Source organism: Hemitrygon akajei, chromosome 7 (assembly GCF_048418815.1).
Source record: "Hemitrygon akajei chromosome 7, sHemAka1.3, whole genome shotgun sequence".
Lineage (NCBI taxonomy): Eukaryota > Metazoa > Chordata > Chondrichthyes > Myliobatiformes > Dasyatidae > Hemitrygon > Hemitrygon akajei.
Window position 1 is genome coordinate 87,848,939 of NC_133130.1, and position 19,770 is coordinate 87,868,708.

At 37.3% G+C, this 19,770-nt stretch overlaps 1 protein-coding gene across 1 annotated transcript in view; it reads right to left on the reverse strand.

Annotated features, from left to right (window-relative positions):
• Nucleotides 1-507: 507 nt before the first annotated feature.
• Nucleotides 508-19,770, reverse strand: part of kiz (kizuna centrosomal protein) — a 223,407-nt gene continuing 204,144 nt past the window's right edge. The window contains exons 13-14 of the mRNA XM_073051369.1: nt 13,309-13,352; nt 508-7,841 (exon numbers count right to left, since the gene is read on the reverse strand). Coding sequence (XP_072907470.1) covers nt 7,732-7,841; nt 13,309-13,352 — 154 coding nt within the window. The 3' untranslated portion in view covers nt 508-7,731. The remainder of the gene's footprint in view (nt 7,842-13,308; nt 13,353-19,770) is intronic.

The following is a 19,770-nucleotide window of genomic DNA, read 5'->3' on the forward strand; positions in this document are numbered from 1 at the left end:
TTCCGACTTATTAAGGATTAGCCAGGGGCTTAGAACCACTCTGATTGTGGACCAGAAGAGAAACCAGATTGGACTATGAAGCAAACATGAGATGAAAGCCATAATATTTACCTGTAGAATTCTGAAGACATATTTTCAATTGTATTTTCCAAGATGCTGTTTAAATACCGTGATATATTAAGTATTATTTGTATATCTATATAATTAAAATCATGAATACTGTCAAAAAGCCAGCTTCTTACATCTGCAAGGAATCCAAAGGGCTATGCTATAGCCAAAAGAATAATGCTGCATTCAAGCAGTAGCTTGGATATTTATAGAAAAAAGGATCACAAAATACTTCCAATATATTGCAACATGGGTTTCCAGCATAAAAATGTACTTCTGTAAATAGCAGTGTCACAGTTGATAGGATGGTTCCTGTTTTTTTAAAAATAAAGTTAATAGTTTAGTTGTGATTTGATAAGTGTAACAATTGTAACTATATAAGCCGTCAAAAGAGATTGAGTACTCTGTTTTATTGAACCATGTCCTGATCTATTTATGATTAAGAAGGCAGCCACTGTAGCAGAAATAACTAATTAATGCATTTCATTATTCTCAACTTCCTATTACTGGAATTTAAACTCCATTTAGACATTCTTGTAACAAATAATTTCATTCATTAGAATCAACACTTGACATTCAGAGAATCATCTTGACATCTGAAGACCACAACAAAAAACCTTTGAGCAAAGCAGGGCAAGTGCAAATGCTTTGACTTTTAATTTGCATTTGCATTAGTGATATATATTAATGACACGTGATGCAAAGAACAAAATTGCGTTTTATGAGTAGAGCATTATTGGAACTTCCTGTTCTCCAGTGCACAATTGAGTTCAAATTTGAGTAAATTCCTTTTTTCTCCGAACAAATCACAGTGAGCCTTTTGTTTTTTTTAATCAATGTATTTTATGCATTGTGCAAACACGTGGAAGGGTCACTTTATTACAACACAGCCAGCACACACTTTTATTAATTAATGCAAAAGGAAAATTGAAATGGCATCACATTTTGCTATGTATAAATGTATTGTTATTTTCAATTAAATTGCAATACAAAAATAGTTCTCTCAATTAATGTGAATAACCTGGTTATCTTGCTTCCTTCTTGCTGTTGTCTGTTGAGCCTTTCTATGTACAAATTGACTTCTACACTTCCAACAGTATGAATTTAATTCTTTTTTTAGAGTATTTAATTGGTTTTAAAGAACCTTGAGAGGTCCTGAAGTCAGAGGATTGGCACAGTCAGTGCTGTATGAGGTTTTTTTTTTAGCTTCAGTACTTCATAATTAGCCCAACTGAGTCTGACTTGGAAACTGTCCATTAGTAGAGTTTCATCGTGCACATAGGAATGAACATTTTCTCTAAGTACATTCGCTAAGGTTCTTGGTGTGTTCTTCAAATATTCATTTGAAGTAACTTTATCATTACAGTAGTGATATCTTATTTGCATTTTGAGGTTAAAACCTCAATAATAATTAAGACAAAATAGATTGTAACTTGGAAGCATTACCTATGGTCTTAGAAATGTGAAAGCAAACTATTGAGCTATAACTACACAAAAATATACCCTCTGCAGCACTGAGATTTACCAATTAAAACGGTACAGTGGTCAAATCACTTCTGTTCAAAGACATTTGCTTTCAGAGTATTAACTAATGTTAGAAATAAGCCTTTGTTCCACCATCAAAGTTCAGCTTGTTTTTTTTTTGAAGTTAAATCTTAGCAGTAAGTCAAGTAAATTTGCAATAATGAGTCTTCTGTCCAAACAAAATACTGTCATTAACAACTTATTTTCCTGCAAAATTCCTCATATAAAGCTACGTTGTAAGGCTGAAGGAATTAAAAAGAAAATCTAAAGATGAGAAGCACAATGTTGAAGAGAATGGAACCTGGAGGTATTTGTAGCTAGGGAATCATGTCATAAATGCTTTTGGGGATAGAAAGCAAGAAGCAGGTGCAGTAACTAAAAATAGAACTTCCATATTGGGTAAAGAGGAATGCATGAGTCTCCTGGAATATAAGCCCAAAGATTGAAGTTAATGGCGGAAATTAAAAATGAGGATCCTGCATTTTATTTGGCATCTCTACGCAGCAGCATAACACCACCATAGAAATGAATAGGAATAGATGTTGAATGGTTTTAAAAAAGTGATAAAAGGAAAATAAAGTGCCATTATGTCATTCATAAGGTAATGATGGCTGCTAGTGACTACTGGTGTTCCTCAAAGTTCAGTATTGTGACTGCTACCTTAGAACCATAGAACATTACAGCATAGAAACAGGCCTTTTGGCCCTTCTTGGCTGTGCCAAACTATTTTTCTGCCTAGTCCCACTGACCTGCACCTGGCCCATATCCCTCCATACACCTCTCATCCATGTACCTGTCCAAGTTTTTCTTAAATGTTAAAAGTGAGCCCGCATTTACAACTTCATCTGGCAGCTCATTCCACACTCCCCCCACTCTGTGTGAAGAAGCCCCCCCAATGTTCCCTTTAAACTTTTCCCCCTTCACCCATGTCCTCTGGTTTTTTTCTCCCCTAGCCTCAGTGACCTACCACGCACAAAGCCATGTTGACTCTCCCTAATAAATCCCTGTCCATCCAAATACTTATAGATCCTATCTTTTAGTACTCCTTCCAATAATTTACCTACTACAGACGTCAAACTTACCAGCCTATAATTTCTCGGATTGCTTTTTAAGCCTTTTTTTAAACAACGAAACAACATGAGCTATCCTCCAATCCTCCGGCACCTCACCTATAGATACCAACATTTTAAATATATCTGCCAGGGCCCTTGCAATTTCAATACTAGTCTCCTTCAAGGGCCGAGGGAATACCCTGTCAGGTCCTGGGGATTTATCTACTCTGATTTGCCTCAAGTTAGCAAGCACCTCCTCCTCTTCAATCTGTATAGGTTCCATGACCTCACTACTTGTTTGCCTCATTTCCATTGACTCCATGCCAGTTTCCTTAGTAAACAGATGTAAAAAACCCATTTAAGATCGCCCCCATTTCTTTTGGTTCCATACATAGCCAACCACTCTGATCTTCAAGAGGACCAATTTTATCCCTTTACTATCCTTTTGCTCTTAATAGAAACTCTTTGAATTATCCTTCACCTTGACTGCCAAAGCTACCTCATATCTTTTAGCCCTCCTGATTTCTTTCTTAAGTATTTTTTTGCACTTTTTATACTCCTCAAGTACCTTATTTGCTCCCTGTTTCCTATACATGTCATACATCTCTCTCTTCTTCTTTATCAGAACTCTAATATCCCTAGAGAACCAAGGTTCCTTATTCTTATTCACTTTACCTTTAATCTTGACAGGAACATACAAACTCTGCACTCCCAAAATTTCTCCTCTGAAGGCCTCCCACTTACCAATCACATCCTTGCCAGAGAACAACTTGTCCCAATCCACGCTTTTTAGATCCTTTCTCATTTCTTCAAATTTGGCCTTTTTCCAGTTTAGAACCTCAACCTGAGGACCAGATCTATCTTTATCCATGATCAAGTTGAAACTAATGGTGTTATGATCACTGGAACCAAAGTGTTCCCCTACACACACTTCTGTCACCTGTCCTAACTCGTTTCCTAATAGAAGATCTAATATTGCATCCTCTCTAGTCGGTACCTCTATATATTGATTTAGAAAACTTTCCTGAACACATTTTACAAACTCTAACCCATCTAGACCTTTAACAGTATGGGAGTCCCAGTCAATATGCGGAAAATTAAAATCCCCTACTATCTTTATTAATGTTTCTTGCAGTTGTCTGCTATCTCTCTGCAGATTTGCTCCTCCAATTCTCGCTGACTATTGGGTGGTCGAAAATACAACCCCATTAATGTGGTCATGCCTTTCCTGTTTCTCAGCTCCACCCATATGGCCTTGGTAGACAAGCCCTCTAATCTGTCCTGCCTGAGCACTACTGTAACATTTTCCCTGACTAGCAATGCCGCCCCCCCCCCCCACCCCACCCTTCATCTCTCTGCCTCTGTCACATCTGAAACATCGGAACCCTGGAACATTAAGCTGCCAGTCCTGCCCCTCCTGTAGCCAAGTTTCACTAATGGCTACAATGTCATAATTCCACGCCCTCAGCTCATCAGCCTTCCCCACAATACTCCTCGCATTGAAATAGACACACCTCAGAAGATTATTACCACCACGCACAACCCTTCTATTTGTGACTTTGCATGAAACTTTTACATCGTTTATTTTCACCCCTGCTCCACTATCTACTCTGGCACTCTGATTCCCATCCCACTGCAAATCTACTTTAAACACCCCTGCAAGGATATCGGGCCCCCTGTAGTTCAGGTATAACCTGTCTCTCTTGTACATGTCCCACCTGCCCTAGAAGAGGTCCCAATGATCCTGAAATCTGAAACCCTGCCCCCTACACCAGTTCCTCAGCCACGTGTTCATCCTCCAAAGCATCTTATTCTTACCCTCACTGGCACGTGGCACAGGTAGCAATCCTGAGATTACCACCCTCGAGGTCCTGCTTTTTAACTTCCTACCAAGCTCTTTAAACTCACTCTTCAGGACCTCCTCACTCTTTCTTCCTACGTCATTGGTAACGATGTGTACCATGACATTTGGCTGCTCACCCTCCCATTTCAGAATGCCGTGCACGCGATCACAGACATCCCTGACCCTGGCACCCGGGAGGCAACAAACCATCCGGGTGTCTCTGTTGTAACCACAGAACCTCCTGTCTGTACCTCTAACTATCAAGTCCCCTATCACTACCACTCTTCTCTTGCTCCCCCCTCCCTTCTGCACTGCAGAATAGTCTCGGTGCCAGAGATCCAGCTTCCGCAGCTTGTCCCAGGTAAGTCATTCCCCCCAACAGTATCCAAATCCGTATACTTGTTGTTGAGGGGAATGGCCACAGGGGAACCCTGCTCTGCCTGCCCTTTCCCCTACCCTCACCTGACGGTAACCCAATTACCTGTGCGCTGCTCCTTTGGCGTAACTGCCTCCCTGTAGCTACTATCTATAAACTTCTCATTCCCCCGAATGATCCGGAGGTCATCCAGCTCCTGCTCCAGTTCCCTAACACAGTTTGTTAGGAGCTGCAGCTGGATGCACTTCTTGCAGAGATCTCCCTGACTTCCCACATCCTGCAAGAGGAGCATTCCAACACCCTGCCTGGCATTCTCTCTACTCTAAACAAACAAAACAAAACTTACCGGAACCTACCCTCGCCTCTGCCTGTTCACGCTGAAGCCTTCTGCATTGTTTGTCAATGATTTAGATAATGGAATTGATGACTTTGTGGCAAAGTTTGCTGATGATATGAAGATAGGTGGAGGAGTTGGCACTGAGAAAGCGATGCAATCACGACAGGATTTAGACAAATTGGAAGAATAGGCAAAAAAGTGGCAGATGGAATAGTGTTAGGAAATCTATGATAATACATTTTGGTAAAAGGAACAATAGTGCAGACTATTATCGAAATGGGGAGAACGTTCAAACTTCAGAGGGACTCATGCGAGACTCCCAGAAGGTTGATTTACAGGTTGAGTCTGTGGTAAAATGCAAGGCAAAACGAGGCAAATGCAATGTTGGCATTTATTTCAAGGGGAATAAAATATAAAAGCAAGGATATAATGCTGAACCTTTATAAGACACTAGTCAGGCCACACTTGGAGTATTGTCAACAGTTCTGGGGCTCATAAATCTCAAAGGATGTGTTGTCATTGGAGAGGATGTTTTCTGTGGTGGGGTATCCAGAACCGGAGCACACACCCTCAGAATTAAGGAGGGACCTTTTCAAACAGAGGTAAGGGGGATTTTTTATTTTAGCCAAAGAGTGATGAATCTGTGGAATATTCTGCCACAGCCTATTGTGAGGCCAAGTCCATGGGTTGATCATTTCCTGATTGGTCAGGGCATCAGGATGTGGCGAGAAGGCAGGCGTATGGGGTTGAGTAGAATCTGAGATCAGCCATTTTCAAATGGTGGAGCAGATTTGATGGACTGAATGGCCTAATTCTGCTCCTATGTCTTATGGTCTTGTGTCCCAGTGCACCCCACAGCCAATAAAACAAATATGAAATATTCGAGATTTGTAATTGCACAGAAGCAGAATATTATAGCAACATCCCACAAAATGGGTGGTAATAATCAGAAAATCTGTTGGTTTAAGAATAAATACAGGGTACTACAGGAACATTCCAGCCCTTGAAAACAACAATGGTATGAGATCTTGAAGAGGCAGAGTGCATCCAAGTTTAATGTCCATTTTGGAAGAATACATCTGACTCTGCGGTAATCCTTTTGCATCAGACCAAAGACTATGTGTTCATATTTCTGTACAGATTCTTAATTATAAAATCATCTGAGTATAGGATGAAATTGCACCCACCAACCTGCCTCTAACACTAATTGTGGTAAGATGTACTATATATGCCATGATATCATTACTTATAATATCAGCTTAATAAATAACTGACATGAATATATAACTGAAATAAATTTCCCATTCTGAAAAGACAAGCTTATTCAATTAGCTGGAGATCCTTTGTACATAACATTTGCTTAAATCTGTAATTTGGATATCATGTCATGAATATACATGTGAAATACACAGGAAAAGAATTGTCAAATTAACTGCTTCTAGCACAAATCTGGTCACAGCAAATATTATTTCCTCTCTCCCAGTACCAGATTTTACTTCATCAAATTGTGTGTGTTTCGATGTCTCTCTAAAGGTAACTACAAACACATTTAGATATATTCAGAGAGATAGTATATCCACTCAGATTTGTACTGTATATGGAGGAAATGTGTATTAATGTTTCATTTTGCATTGGAGAACAGGTTTCTGCATATATGATAGCCGATGAACTGAATTTGTTGACAGCATAATTTGAATACTTAAGATATAAGTGAGGCATTTGTTCACATCATTTATTATTTGCAGAAACAGTAGCACATCAGAAGATGAGCAAACGGACCATTTTCTTGAGAGAAGCCCTTGATCATGGCAGAACCTCAAACAATCTTATAGGGTCACAAGGGTGAACAGAACAAGACTTGAGAAACCTTTTTGAAATCTCAGGCAGTGAGCAATACCCTTCCCCCAGCTTTGATGTTTGTCAAAAGTTTTCAGTGTTGGTGAGTGCTTTAAACTTTAATTCTTGGATGAAGTGATCATTGACAAGGCAATCATTTTACTGTCCATTCCCAAGTACCCCTGAAGAGACAAGCTTGTTTGACACTTAAAACACATAAAAATGAAATAAAAGCAAATGAACATGTTTAACCCATTAAATAAACTATTCTAAATATTTTAATGCAAATATAATTGCAAAAGTACTTTAAAAATTGTAGCTTATTCTTTTCTGCCTAATGTTATTCTTCTTTATCTTCGCTCTATTCTTACAGTTACCATTCTTTTGGATCAGGAATACATTGGAAATAAGTGTAAATATCCACAAAGTGGCATCATTCTGGTTAATTTCAGCACTATGCTGTTGTCAGATTCATCAAGGTCCACCACTGTTAGATCTCCCTTTATTTGCACATCTTCTAAATGGTTTAAAAAAACTGAATGTTTTAAATTTGTTATATCACATGATATTGATTTATTACTAATGAACCACATCCATACTTGAATCCTGATCATGTTGTAGTGCCTCTTCTGGCAAATGGAAGGGCTCTGTTTTGTTATGAAAAGAAATCATCAAAGTCATCTTCATCATTTTGCACTTCTGAAGTTTTCGGATGAAGAATTGCTTCAATATCAGATGCACTGTCATCAGATTCACCCCAAAAAGCTGTACAAATAAAAATAAAACAAGAATCAGTCTTTCCTATCATCTTAGCTATGTGACTAAATTTGATGTACAGTGTTTTATCTTTGTTCTATGATTTTATTGCTTTTCTAGGTTCCAGAATAAACAAAGATAGCTGCTAATAATGAAAATACAGTGTCCATGAAAGCAAGCTCGGAGTTTATTTTTTGAGCATTTGCAAGCCACAAGGAATAGCTATATTAAATTAGATTTAAGAACTTTAATGTTAAAATTTATTGTGCTATTTAGCAGCTAAAATGCACAAAACAAGTCAACATTAACATGCCAAAAACTCCAGTGACATCAGCAAATGCACATTTGCAATTCATTATTCATTATTCAGGAAATGCTAGTTCTACAATGAAAGAACATTAGAACAATACTTGCAAATCAGTTTAGCTTCTCATTCAATTTATCATCTTCGGAGTATGTTCTGGTTGAAAATTTTAATTTCAAAATCAATTTTGTGTGCTGCATTTCATCAAAAGAATTGACAGTAATTTTGATCTTTTTAAGAAAAGCTGAAAGAACTTCAATCAAGATATAGGACAATAATCTTGTTTTAATTATTTTTATTAAATGTTCTCATTACAAGGAAGCATGCTGTCAAAATCTAAAATTATTCAATGATTGAGCTATAGAGTTTCTGTATTATATATTTTTTTAAAAATTTGCTTTCAAAATAGGATCTCTAGGGAAGAGATGTTTTGTGAGCCCCAACAGATTTTTAAAGTCAACAGATTTATTATTTTGACTTGCATGTGTACATGGATTCATTGCTTTCTTAAAAAAAAATCCTGCATCACAATGTTTTGAGCAGCTCACTTGGTTTCTCTAAATATTAGGCCAGTAATTTCTGTGAGAGTATCACTGTCTGTTGTGGTCTGCTGCTATGACATTGATGGTAGCAGTAGTTTCCAAGCAGAAAAAAAGTCAAACCCACTGCATTTGCGAAATGAAGCATCCTCTCTCCTGTGCTTTCTGTGAACAGGCTATAGCTTGACCTTACGGATACAACTTCAGAAGTGCAAGTTTAGATGCATTTTCATATATTTGACTGCAACTCTCTGAAATCTAACTAAGGTCTACTGCAGAAAAACACCTTAATGAAGATTGTCCTGACAGCCCTTGGCAATGACAGGATACAGCAAACATGTAGCATTAAACCAAAATGAGACACATGCAATTTATCTTAAATGTCAATACCTTGTCACTGCTTATTAAGTAGATGGATCTGGAATACGAGTGTACATCTTTTATAAGACAATGATGTCAAAATGGTTGTTGTGATGCATGTAGTGAGTAGTGCTTGTCACTCTCGCTTTCAGCTTCTGCAGCTGGCTAGCAGTCTTGCGAAAAGGAGAGCTGAGTTTGCAGGTCTCTCCGCTACATAACCTCTTCAACATCAAGCCTCATATAATGCCTTCTCATTGGCGACCGAACTCCTTTTGGACTCAGGCTGAACTACAGAGGATGGGAAGGAGGTCTGGCCCCTGCACACGTAGCACAGGCCCACTGGTGTGTGGACACACCCTGGTGCCCATGAACCAGATCTCCAGCTACGGGTAAATAGCCCCACTGCCTTGTGGGCAACCTTGGAAGAGACGAAGGCAATGGGAGTAAACCCAGGCAGCATATCCGGAGTGGAGCTTCTAAGGCAGCTGTATGGCTTTGAACATCCTTCCAGCAGCTCCTGCAGCCAAGCTGGTGCCTAATGTATTGCTTCATAAGCTTTCCTTTGGACTACACTGGTGAGGTCAGGAGGGGGATATTGATGACTGGACAGCTCAGAATCTCTATACCTTCCTCCCAGGCTTGTGATGATAATCATCACCACCCATTGTCCTTTGAAACAGATGGATGCCAACCAATTGATTTACATATTGAATAACAGATACCAGGAGTGTGTTACAGACAGCAATATATACAGACAGCAATTTAAGAGTATAGAGAGTTTATAGAATCATAATGACCTAACCAGAGTTCATGATCTGGAATTTATATAGGTTTTGTGTTTTAATAATAAAATAAGTTAGTTGAAGTGAATTCAAATGAAATGAAGGGTTAAGGTAGCTCATTTGCACATTGATATATATACACAAGTCTGTTAGCTGGAATCTAATCAATGAATTTGGAAGTTTCAGATATAGGGATAATAGATAAACAAAAGCAGTTTAGTTATTTGGATACAGGTTGAAAGATATGAGAATAAGTAAGCTGCAAACTGCAATGTAATTAAACAGTTCAATTGATTTCTTTACATTGGATACCTGAGAGTGCGTCTTGAGATGGAATCAAATTTAAAATTTGAGTTGTGGATATAAAATGTATCAGGTTGTTTAGATAATTGACACCTATATTCAAAGTAATGAATATGTATTGAATTTTAGACTGGAATCCAATTTTATATTTTATTCTCTTCCAGAGTATCTATTCCTAGAATTCCCTTAAAATGTTTTTTGCAAAGTTATGAAAGTGATTAGAAGCTTCCCCAGGGATTTCAGTTCTTTGTCCATACCTGTTGGTATGCAGATGGGGACACAGGAATTTATAAATGATACCAAAATAAGAGAATATACAATTACATTACTATAAAGTGATGTTGTTAAAAAGAAAGAATGTGATCACAGGTGTAATTTTATGTTGGAGACCAAGTTTTGTTAAAATATTACTGGCAGTAATAGTGGTCTGAATGGAAGTAGACTCAGTACATTGGATAGAATGTGGCGCCAAAAGAACGTTAAAGGCAAAGCTTCAGGTTGATATTGTTGGGGAAAACATAACAGAATAGGTTTATTTCCCAAGAGGCATGGAACATAAAAGCCAAGTAGTAAAGATGAAGCTACATAACAGTATTTGATTATGGTATTGTTCTGTACTTTATGAAAGTAATTAAAACCCTGGGATGGTAGTCATAATTCACCAGGATGCTGATATGAGGAACAATGAAAACAAAGTTGAAAAACTTAGCCTTTTTGTTAAAATAATAAAGATCATTATTGTTTTAAATTCAGAAACATTGAAAATTTTTCAATAGAGGCAGTCAACATCTAGAGGTCGAACAGACAAAAATAAGAAACCATAGAATAGTAAATGGTGAAGATTTGGAAAGACAAATTTATTACTGTCAAATGGCATAAAGCAGTGCAAGTAATTTTCAGAATACATGGTGAGGTGGAATCTAAGGAACTATTCAAGGCTGATTTGGATGGATGGATGGATGGACAGATGGATGAAGGAAAAGGTGCTGATAGAATATTGACACAGGAAATTATGATTTGAACCATTTACTCAAGAGGAGGGTAAACACTAAAATGGAATTGTAACACTATAGTGTACTATTGCCATGTTGGAACTTCTATGTATAACTCATCCACGTTTTTGAAATTACAAAGAATTGGATGATTTACTTTCTGGTGCACATCCAAACTCAATCAGTAGCTTCAGTGCTTCATATAGGTATTTTCAGCAACTATATGGCTTCTCAAATGTGTAACATTTTCATTCTTCAATTCAAATCAGATCTTCATACTCTGGACAGAAAAAAACTTAAGTGCAAATTAGACTTCCCTCTAGAGGGCACCACCAATGAGCAGAAACTCAGAACTGTATCTCCCAAGGCAGAAGCATTGCCCATTCCAGCATGACTCAGACGGAATAATGCCAAATTGTGGTTGTGTATCCAATCTGCATTCATTTGAGGCTGACCAAATTCATTTCATTTAATAATTAAGCATAAAGCGAGTTTTATTGAATTCTGCCTCTCTATCCAAAAATGAATCCTAAAGATTCATCCAGCATGAAGGATAAACATCAGGAAATTAAATTGTATGAAACTTCTGGGCAAATTGATGAGATCATGGATGTATATACAATGGGGAAAGTAGTCAAAGAAATGTGGAATTAGTGAATAAAATAATGGAAGAGGATGGAAGAAAATTCTAAATTATTGTTTTAACAGTAGAAGGGAGATGTCATGTTCTTCCCTGCAGTTGTAAACCTAGGACAAATATTATGGAACAATGTGCTGAAATAAAATGGTCAATTAAAAACTAAGGCTTTAAAATTAAGTCCATTACAAAGTGATCAATTCCAGAATATGTGACAATATTTACAATTCCAATTCACTGGTGACTTATGAAAGTTAGGAAGTGCCTCACAAAATTTATTGGAATTCATTAAGGATCTAATATAAAATTGTGTGGCAACGAGCAATGTGCATTTAATACAATGCTTTACAAAAATTGAAGGGGAACATGAAAGCTTCTAGGATAAGGAGGCTGGTTGGAAATTGAATAGTACATTTGTTAAACAATAGAAAGCAAAGGAATGAGCAATCCAAGATAGCCTTCTAATTAGTTAGCAGTTTACAACAAACAGCCTAAGGAATGTATCCTAGGATTTCAGTATTTTAATAGTTAGGATACAGCCAATAAAATATGCAATTCATCTCTAAACCATGGTTGCAGTTCTGGATTTGCAGCTACATAAAAGTTACAATGCAAATGAAGTCTGAAATCAACAAAGTGGTGACATCAGGAAAGCTCTGTCCTGGAATGGCATGGGTGAAACCAATGACATTTAGAAGAAATACAGTATTTTCAGATACCGTACATTTTGGCAAATTTGGTAAAAAGGTTAGAAAGTAGCTGTGGGATCTTGGACTGAACAATGCCAGCAATGTGTGGCGTGGCACGACTTGTGGGCCTCCCCCAGCATATCTTCTGGTTCTGTTGGTTCTGTTGGTTCACTATGCAATTCATAGTGAAAAATAAATGAATCTGAATCAAACGCAAATAGTACTAAAAGTGTAAAAGAAAATCTGTAGGAGAAACTGGATCACAAAGATAAGATTTAACATCTAAAAACAAATAAAATTACTGATATAATATAGAGCAATGATTGCAAATTCAAATAAGATCTTGGAGATTAGAAGACAACAGCAATCAGCAATTGAGACAGAGTATCACTGACATCAAATAGAGTACAGAAAGATCCAGGAAAGTCAGACTTTGAAATAATGTGCTACAGAGAGAAATTAGTAAGCTAAATCTATTGCTTTTCATTAGTTCTACCCAATATTCCTTATTCATTGTATTAGTAAATAGAAATATGGAAATAAAATGAAGCTAGGATGCAGATTGGTAGTACCAAAAACCAAGCTTAAATGTTAACATTCAATGTCCAAACTTTAACATGAACTGCTTTGTTGATTTTGTGGCACCTATATAAAAAAGAATTTTGGAGTGAAAGCTAGTTTATGGAATGAACTGCCATTCTATGCAGTAAATTTGGTTCGGTTAATGAACCAATTCATGATATAATAGGACTGAATCCGTAAAACTCTAAAAGTACAGTCTGACTAAATTTGGAGGCATATCCAAGTATATAGGAGAGCAGAAAATATTGACTGTCCTTTCCAATTCCCAGTACTAATTCACAAACTTACCTTTAGATTTTGCTGGATTAATTCCCTCACGTTTGTTTCTGCACCTATTGGGATTAAATTAGACAGTATTTAATAATTAGAAAATAAACCCCTTTTCACAAAAACTGTGAAGATTTGTAGATTTCCTGCATACCAGCAAGCATAGTTCGATCAATTATTCAGGAGCAATTGAAGTGATATTTTTTCCCCGCTGCATTCCCTCATAATGAAGCAGAAGGGGAGAATAACACTTGACAGCAAACTCAGCAGCAACATTATGTGAGAGATTTGGGGAGAAAAGTGCAGAACTATAAAGTGTAGGATGGCCAATATTCTCTTTTTCCACCCAAGTGAATTTTATGGTATCCCTTGCTAAAGAGCACTGTACAATCAAATTACTGTTCAGCCATCCCAGCCTCATTATTGGGAATCTTGACGATCAGAAAAATTCACATATTTGGCTTTCAGCACAGTTTATGAACCAACTTCTACCAACTTAGATTTGCAAGGTTGAAATGGGATAAGTCAAGGTGAGCCCTTTGGGTGCACTGTAAACTTCAGGGCTCTATATAATATTATACTGCTTTACCTTATATAAATTGAATACAACAGCCATAATAATTATTTGTAATCTCCATGCTGTTCTCCTCTAGAATAGATTGTTACAGAACTCCATAATAAAAAGTCTGTTTTTCTCTTTAATGAGTTTATTAAAAAAAAGTAACAGAAAACTGCATTTATATCTTAAAACCACACTTGAGTAAATTTCTATGCCCAGTTTTGAGGAATGAATTTCATTTATACTCATCCAAATTTATTTGCATATATAGAAATTAGGCCTTCCTTGGGAGCTAGAAAAGCGTCATTTACAGTTCTGTGAAGTGAACTGAGTTATTCAATTTGCTCATTGTTCAAAAAAAGGTGGCCAACAATGGCGTCAGAGATTGTCAAATAAATATTCCCTCTAGATTGTATAATTACAAAACTAAAAAATCTTACACAACATTAGGAAGTGCAATAAAGCATGATTGTTTATTTTTATTCTTCCCAGTAGACAAAATCTTTGTTATTTTTAATGGTAATATCTGTTTTACTAATGTAGGGCTCTCAGCACCAGTAACTGTGGTGTTAACTGTTCGGGCTAACAAAATGTCTTCTCTGTAATGTTACTTAATGCTGTAATAGGTTTCTGTATCTGGAAAGTTTGGGTTATAACTGTAGATAAGGGGGGAACTAACCAATGGAGAATTGTTATGCTATCTTGTATCTGTGAGCTGAGCGGGAGTTCACAGTCTTTTTTTTCGGGAGGAGAGCAAGGAGGACGGATGTGTGAGGAGCGGACAGCCGTTCCAGGGCTGCGGATACTGGACGTCGGTTGGTTTGGATGGTGGCCGAAGGCTCGGAAGGTCGTTGTGGATGGAACGTGTTAAAATATTATGTGCACAAACTAATAAACTTACTGATTTGGTGCCTTAAGGTTATCCGTTTCTACTAACCCATCACTAAGAAACAACTATAAAGTTGCAATTATTTACTCGCCTTTGGTATATTTTCTGATATTTGTGTTGCACTTTAATATAGCTGAAACACATTGTGTGAAATAAAATTATAAAAATACTGAAAACTTTTAAAGATGAGAATTACTTTACACTATATAAAGAACCATTTATTTAATTCATTACACTTTATTAACTTTGAAGAAAAATAAATATTTGAAAACGGTTTGAAAACACCTCTATACCGTTGCAAACTGAAGAAGATGAGAGTGTAAAATGAAAATATCCCAATTAAGTGTCATTAATGGAAAGTGCAATTTCAGACTTGAGTGTCATTTTGGGATCATTTGAGCTGGGCCAAATGAAGTCCGAACCTGCATAAAAGACTGGGAAAAATTACAGGACTAGGTGGTTTTGGACACAACTCATAACTAGAATTCCACCATCTTGTTATCTGACTTGCAGCTTCTAATCCAAGTAACAGAAACAAGTGGAAACTCCACCTCAGCACCTTTAAATTTGTTCAAACACTAAAGTAGTATTTCTGAATGCTGATGCATTTGGGTTTATATCAACTGATGCAGCAGCAGTCCATTAAACAAAATTGGCAAACAAATCACTACTGCTTCATGTGGAAATTTAAAAAAAATATTTTTCATCTAGAAGTTAAAGTATGTCTGTTCTAAGTTTTCTGTACATGTCTGAAAAAGGATTGGTTTATTTTCAGAGTAAGATAAGCTTGATAGGAAATTGCCCTATCAAGTGCAAGTTTTGGGTTGAAGCCAATATAATCTGGGAAGATAGCTTTCCAAATCTAGTTTGAACAAATAGCAATCCAGCAGCAGCTCAAAATTATCCTTCAATTGGCACCAAGTGGCATTAAATTGTCTCCATTATTCACAGAAATCTTAGGGATAACTGCAATGAAAAAACAAGTATCATGTTATCACAGGAGTTATTATTTGGAAAAAAAAAATTATTGATGTGACTGACAGTGGTATGATTATAACACACCTTCACTGGTTCAGAGCAGTTTTGTCCCTTGTACTTAATTCATGCTGCAGTTGAACTGGTGGCATTCAGCTTGGTAATAGAGGCAATGTAAAGATATATTCCATTCTCAAGTATTGATAACGTTTATACTTGTAATTTTGATGTAAATAGTTCAGTGGGCTGCTATTTCTCTCCAACATTTCAAATTCTTGATATACTACATCATACTGAGTTACAGAGCAGCACAATGTTGCCCCAAATAATATAAATGTCTTTCCAGCCGCTTGGGTTCAATTCTGATCTCCTAGTGCTATTTGTATGAGTTTGCACATTCTCCCTGGTTTCTTCCCATTTTCCAAAAATAGACTGGTAGATTAATTGGCTACTCTAAATTGCTCTTGATGTGGCTGGAAGGAAAGAAGTTAGAAAGGAGCTTAAGAGTGCAAAGATCACAGGGAAAATAAGTGGGGGGATGAAATTAATGCTCTCAGAGCTAGCATAGATATGATGGATGAAATGGCTTCTTTCTACATTATAAGAAAATATGACATACACATGTAAATGCAGTTCAATATATTAGTATTTCAACCAATTTATATTTTTCCATCTTCATTTGCACAGAAGTCATTAAAGTGTGATGAAAATTTTAAAAAACTGCAAGTGATGGAAATCTGAAATGAAAGGGAAAATACTATAAACACTCTAAGTCAGGCAGCATCAGTATTCAATGCTGCCTGGCTTACAGAGTATTTTGAACATCAGGTTATTCAGTTACAGGCAATCCAAACACAACTCTCTGGTTAACTGCTACTTGTCTGCTCAGTTATTATCGTTGTTGAGGACAGAGCAAACATCAGACTTTGAGCTTCCCAAGCCTCAGTTTCGAGGGGAGGGGGGGAGACTTATAGTTTTGTTCTGAAAGCTGACAATCCAGTCCTCTACTTTCGATGCTGCTGCTAGTAACTTTATTTCATAGTAAGCAATGAAATAATAATCTGGCACACCTGAGATTTAGGTTGGGCCAGGTTGACAAACTTTCTGAATTATCTGATATATTTATCATTAATTCCCCAATATACTTTCCATTTGTTATTTTTAATGATATTATAGAGTATTTTCTTCACTGACTGAACTGGGTAAGCTTCAGTGCTGGGCCTTCTTCTTCTCCAATTGGATCTTCGACTTCCTAACTAGAAGACCACAATCTGTGCAAATTGGTAATAATATCTCCTCCTTGGTGACAATTAACACTGGCGGACCACTGCTCTACTCCCTCTATATCCATGACTGTTTGGCCAGGTATAGCTCAAATGCCATCTATAAATTTGCTGATGATACAATCATTGTTGGCAGATGGAGATGAGAGGGTGTACAAGAGTGAGATATACCAGCTAGTTGAGTGGTGTCACAGCAACAACCTTGCACACAATGTCAGTACCACTAAAGAATGGATTGGGGACTTCAAGAAGGGTAAGACAAGGGAACACGAACCAATCCTCATAGAGGGTTCAGAAGTGGAGAGAGTGAGCAATTTCAAGTTCCTGGGTGTCAATATCTCTCAGGATCTAACCTGGTCCCAACATATCAATGCAGCTATAAAGAAGGCAAGACAGCTCCTTCATTATGAGCTTGAGATTTGGTTTGAAATCTAAAATACTCAAAAACTTCTCCAGATTGTGGAGAGCATTATTAAGGACCCCCATCATCCAGGATGTCCCCTCTTCTCATTGTTACCATCAGGAAGGAGGTACAGAAGCCTGAAGACACACATTCAGTGATTCAGGAACAACTTCTTCCCCTCTGCCACCCAATTCCTAAATGGACATTGAACCCATGAACACTACCTCACCTTTGTTTTTTATTATTTCTGTTTTTGTGCTATTTTTAATGTAACCATTTAATATACACACACCTACTGTGGCATGCAAATGTTTGGGCACCCCTGGTCAAAATTTCTGTTACTGTGAATAGTTAAGTGAGTAGAAGATGAACTGATCTCCAACAGTCATAAAGTTAAAGATGAAACATTCTTTTCAACATTTTAAGCAAGATTAATGTATTATTTTTGTTCTGTACAATTTTAGAGTTAAAAAAGGAAAGGAGCACCATGCAAAAGTTTGGACACCCCAAGAGATTTGAGCTCTCAGATAACTTTTACGAAGGTCTCAGACCTTAATTAGCTTGTTAGGGCTATAGCTTGTTCACAGTCATTATTAGGAAAGGCCAGGTGATGCAAATTTCAAAGCTTTATAAATACCCTGACTCCTGAAACCCTGTCCCAATTATCAGCAGCTGCCTAGCACTCTGAAAATTAAAGTAAATGATGCCCACAAACCAGGAGAAGGCTATAAGAAGATAGCAGAGTGTTTTCAGGTAGCCGTTTCCTCAGTTAGTAATATAATTAAGAAATGGCAGTTAACAGGAATGGTGGAGGTCAAGTTGAGGTCTGGAAGACCAAGAAAACTTTCCGAGAGAACTGCTCGTAGGATTGCTAGAAAGGCAAATCAAAACCCCCGTTTGACTGCAAAAGACCTTCAGGAAGATTTAGCAGACTCTGGAGTGGTGGTGCACTATTCTACTGTGCAGCGACACCTGCACAAATATGACCTTCTTGGAAGAGTCATCAGAAGAAAACCTTTCCTACATACTCACCACAAAATTCAGCATCACAAGTTTGCAAAGGAACATCTAAACAAGCCTGATGCATTTTGGAAACAAGTCCTGTGGACTGATGAAGTTACAATAGAACTTTTTGGGTACAATGAGTAAAGGTATGTTTGGAGAAAAAAGGGTGCAGAATTACATAAAAAGAACACCTCTCCAACTGTTAAGCACGGGGGGTGGATCGATCATGCTTTGGGCTTGTGTTGCAGCCGGTGGCACGGGGAACATTTCACTGGTAGAGGGAAGAATGAATTCAATTAAATACCAGCAAATTCTAGAAGCAAACATCACACCATTTGTAAAAAAGCTGAAGATGAAAAGAGGATGGCTTCTACAACAGGATAATGATCCTAAACCCACAATGAACTACCTCAAGAGGCGCAAGCTGAAGGTTTTGCAATGGCCCTCAAAGTCCGCCGACCTAAACATCATCGAAAATCTGTGGATAGACCTCAAAAGAGCAGTACATGCAAGACAGTCTAAGAATCTCACAGAACTAGAAGCCTTTTGCAAGGAAGAATAGGCTAAAAATCCCCCAAACAAGAATTGAAAGACTCTTAGCTGACTACAGAAAGTGTTTACAAGCTGTGATACTCGCCAAAGGGGGTATTACTAAGTACTGACAATGCAGGGTGCCCAAACTTTTGCTTCGGGCCCTTTTCCTTTTCTGTAATTTTGAAACTGTAAAAGATGGAAATAAAAAAGTAATCTTTCTTAAAATATTAAAGAAATGCATCATCTTTAACTTTATGCCTTTTGGAAATCAGGTTATCTTTTACTCGCTTAGCTATTCACAGTAACAGACATTTTGACCAGGTGTGCCCAAACTTTTGCATGCCACTGTATATAGATTTAGTGTAATTAATTTACTTAATTATTTTTAAACATATTATCAGGGTATTGCATTGTACCACTGCCGCTAAGTTAACAAATTTCACGATGTATGCCAGTGATATTAAACCCAATTCTGATCTGGGCAGAGGAACTGGGTGTCAGGGAGAAGGGGAAATCACCAAGTGTTGGTGGAGCGTGGGTCCCAGAAAGTGTTGTGGGAGCAAGGGCACCAGTGAAACTTGAGGATGTGAATGAGCCCTTGAATTTCAGGAAAGCACTGGAAATATTACCTAGAGAAGCAGATGCAGAAAGCATCAGTATTTCCAAATGGAGAGGTAGCAGTTTATCCAGGTTTTATTGTAAATATCTTGAACAAAATGAATGTGTTTTAAAATAAGTTTTTATAAAACCCCAAATAATATATACATATATTTGTCTTGGGCTGATGAAAAATATAAATCTGCATTGCTGATCCCTTAATAACAGACATCATCTT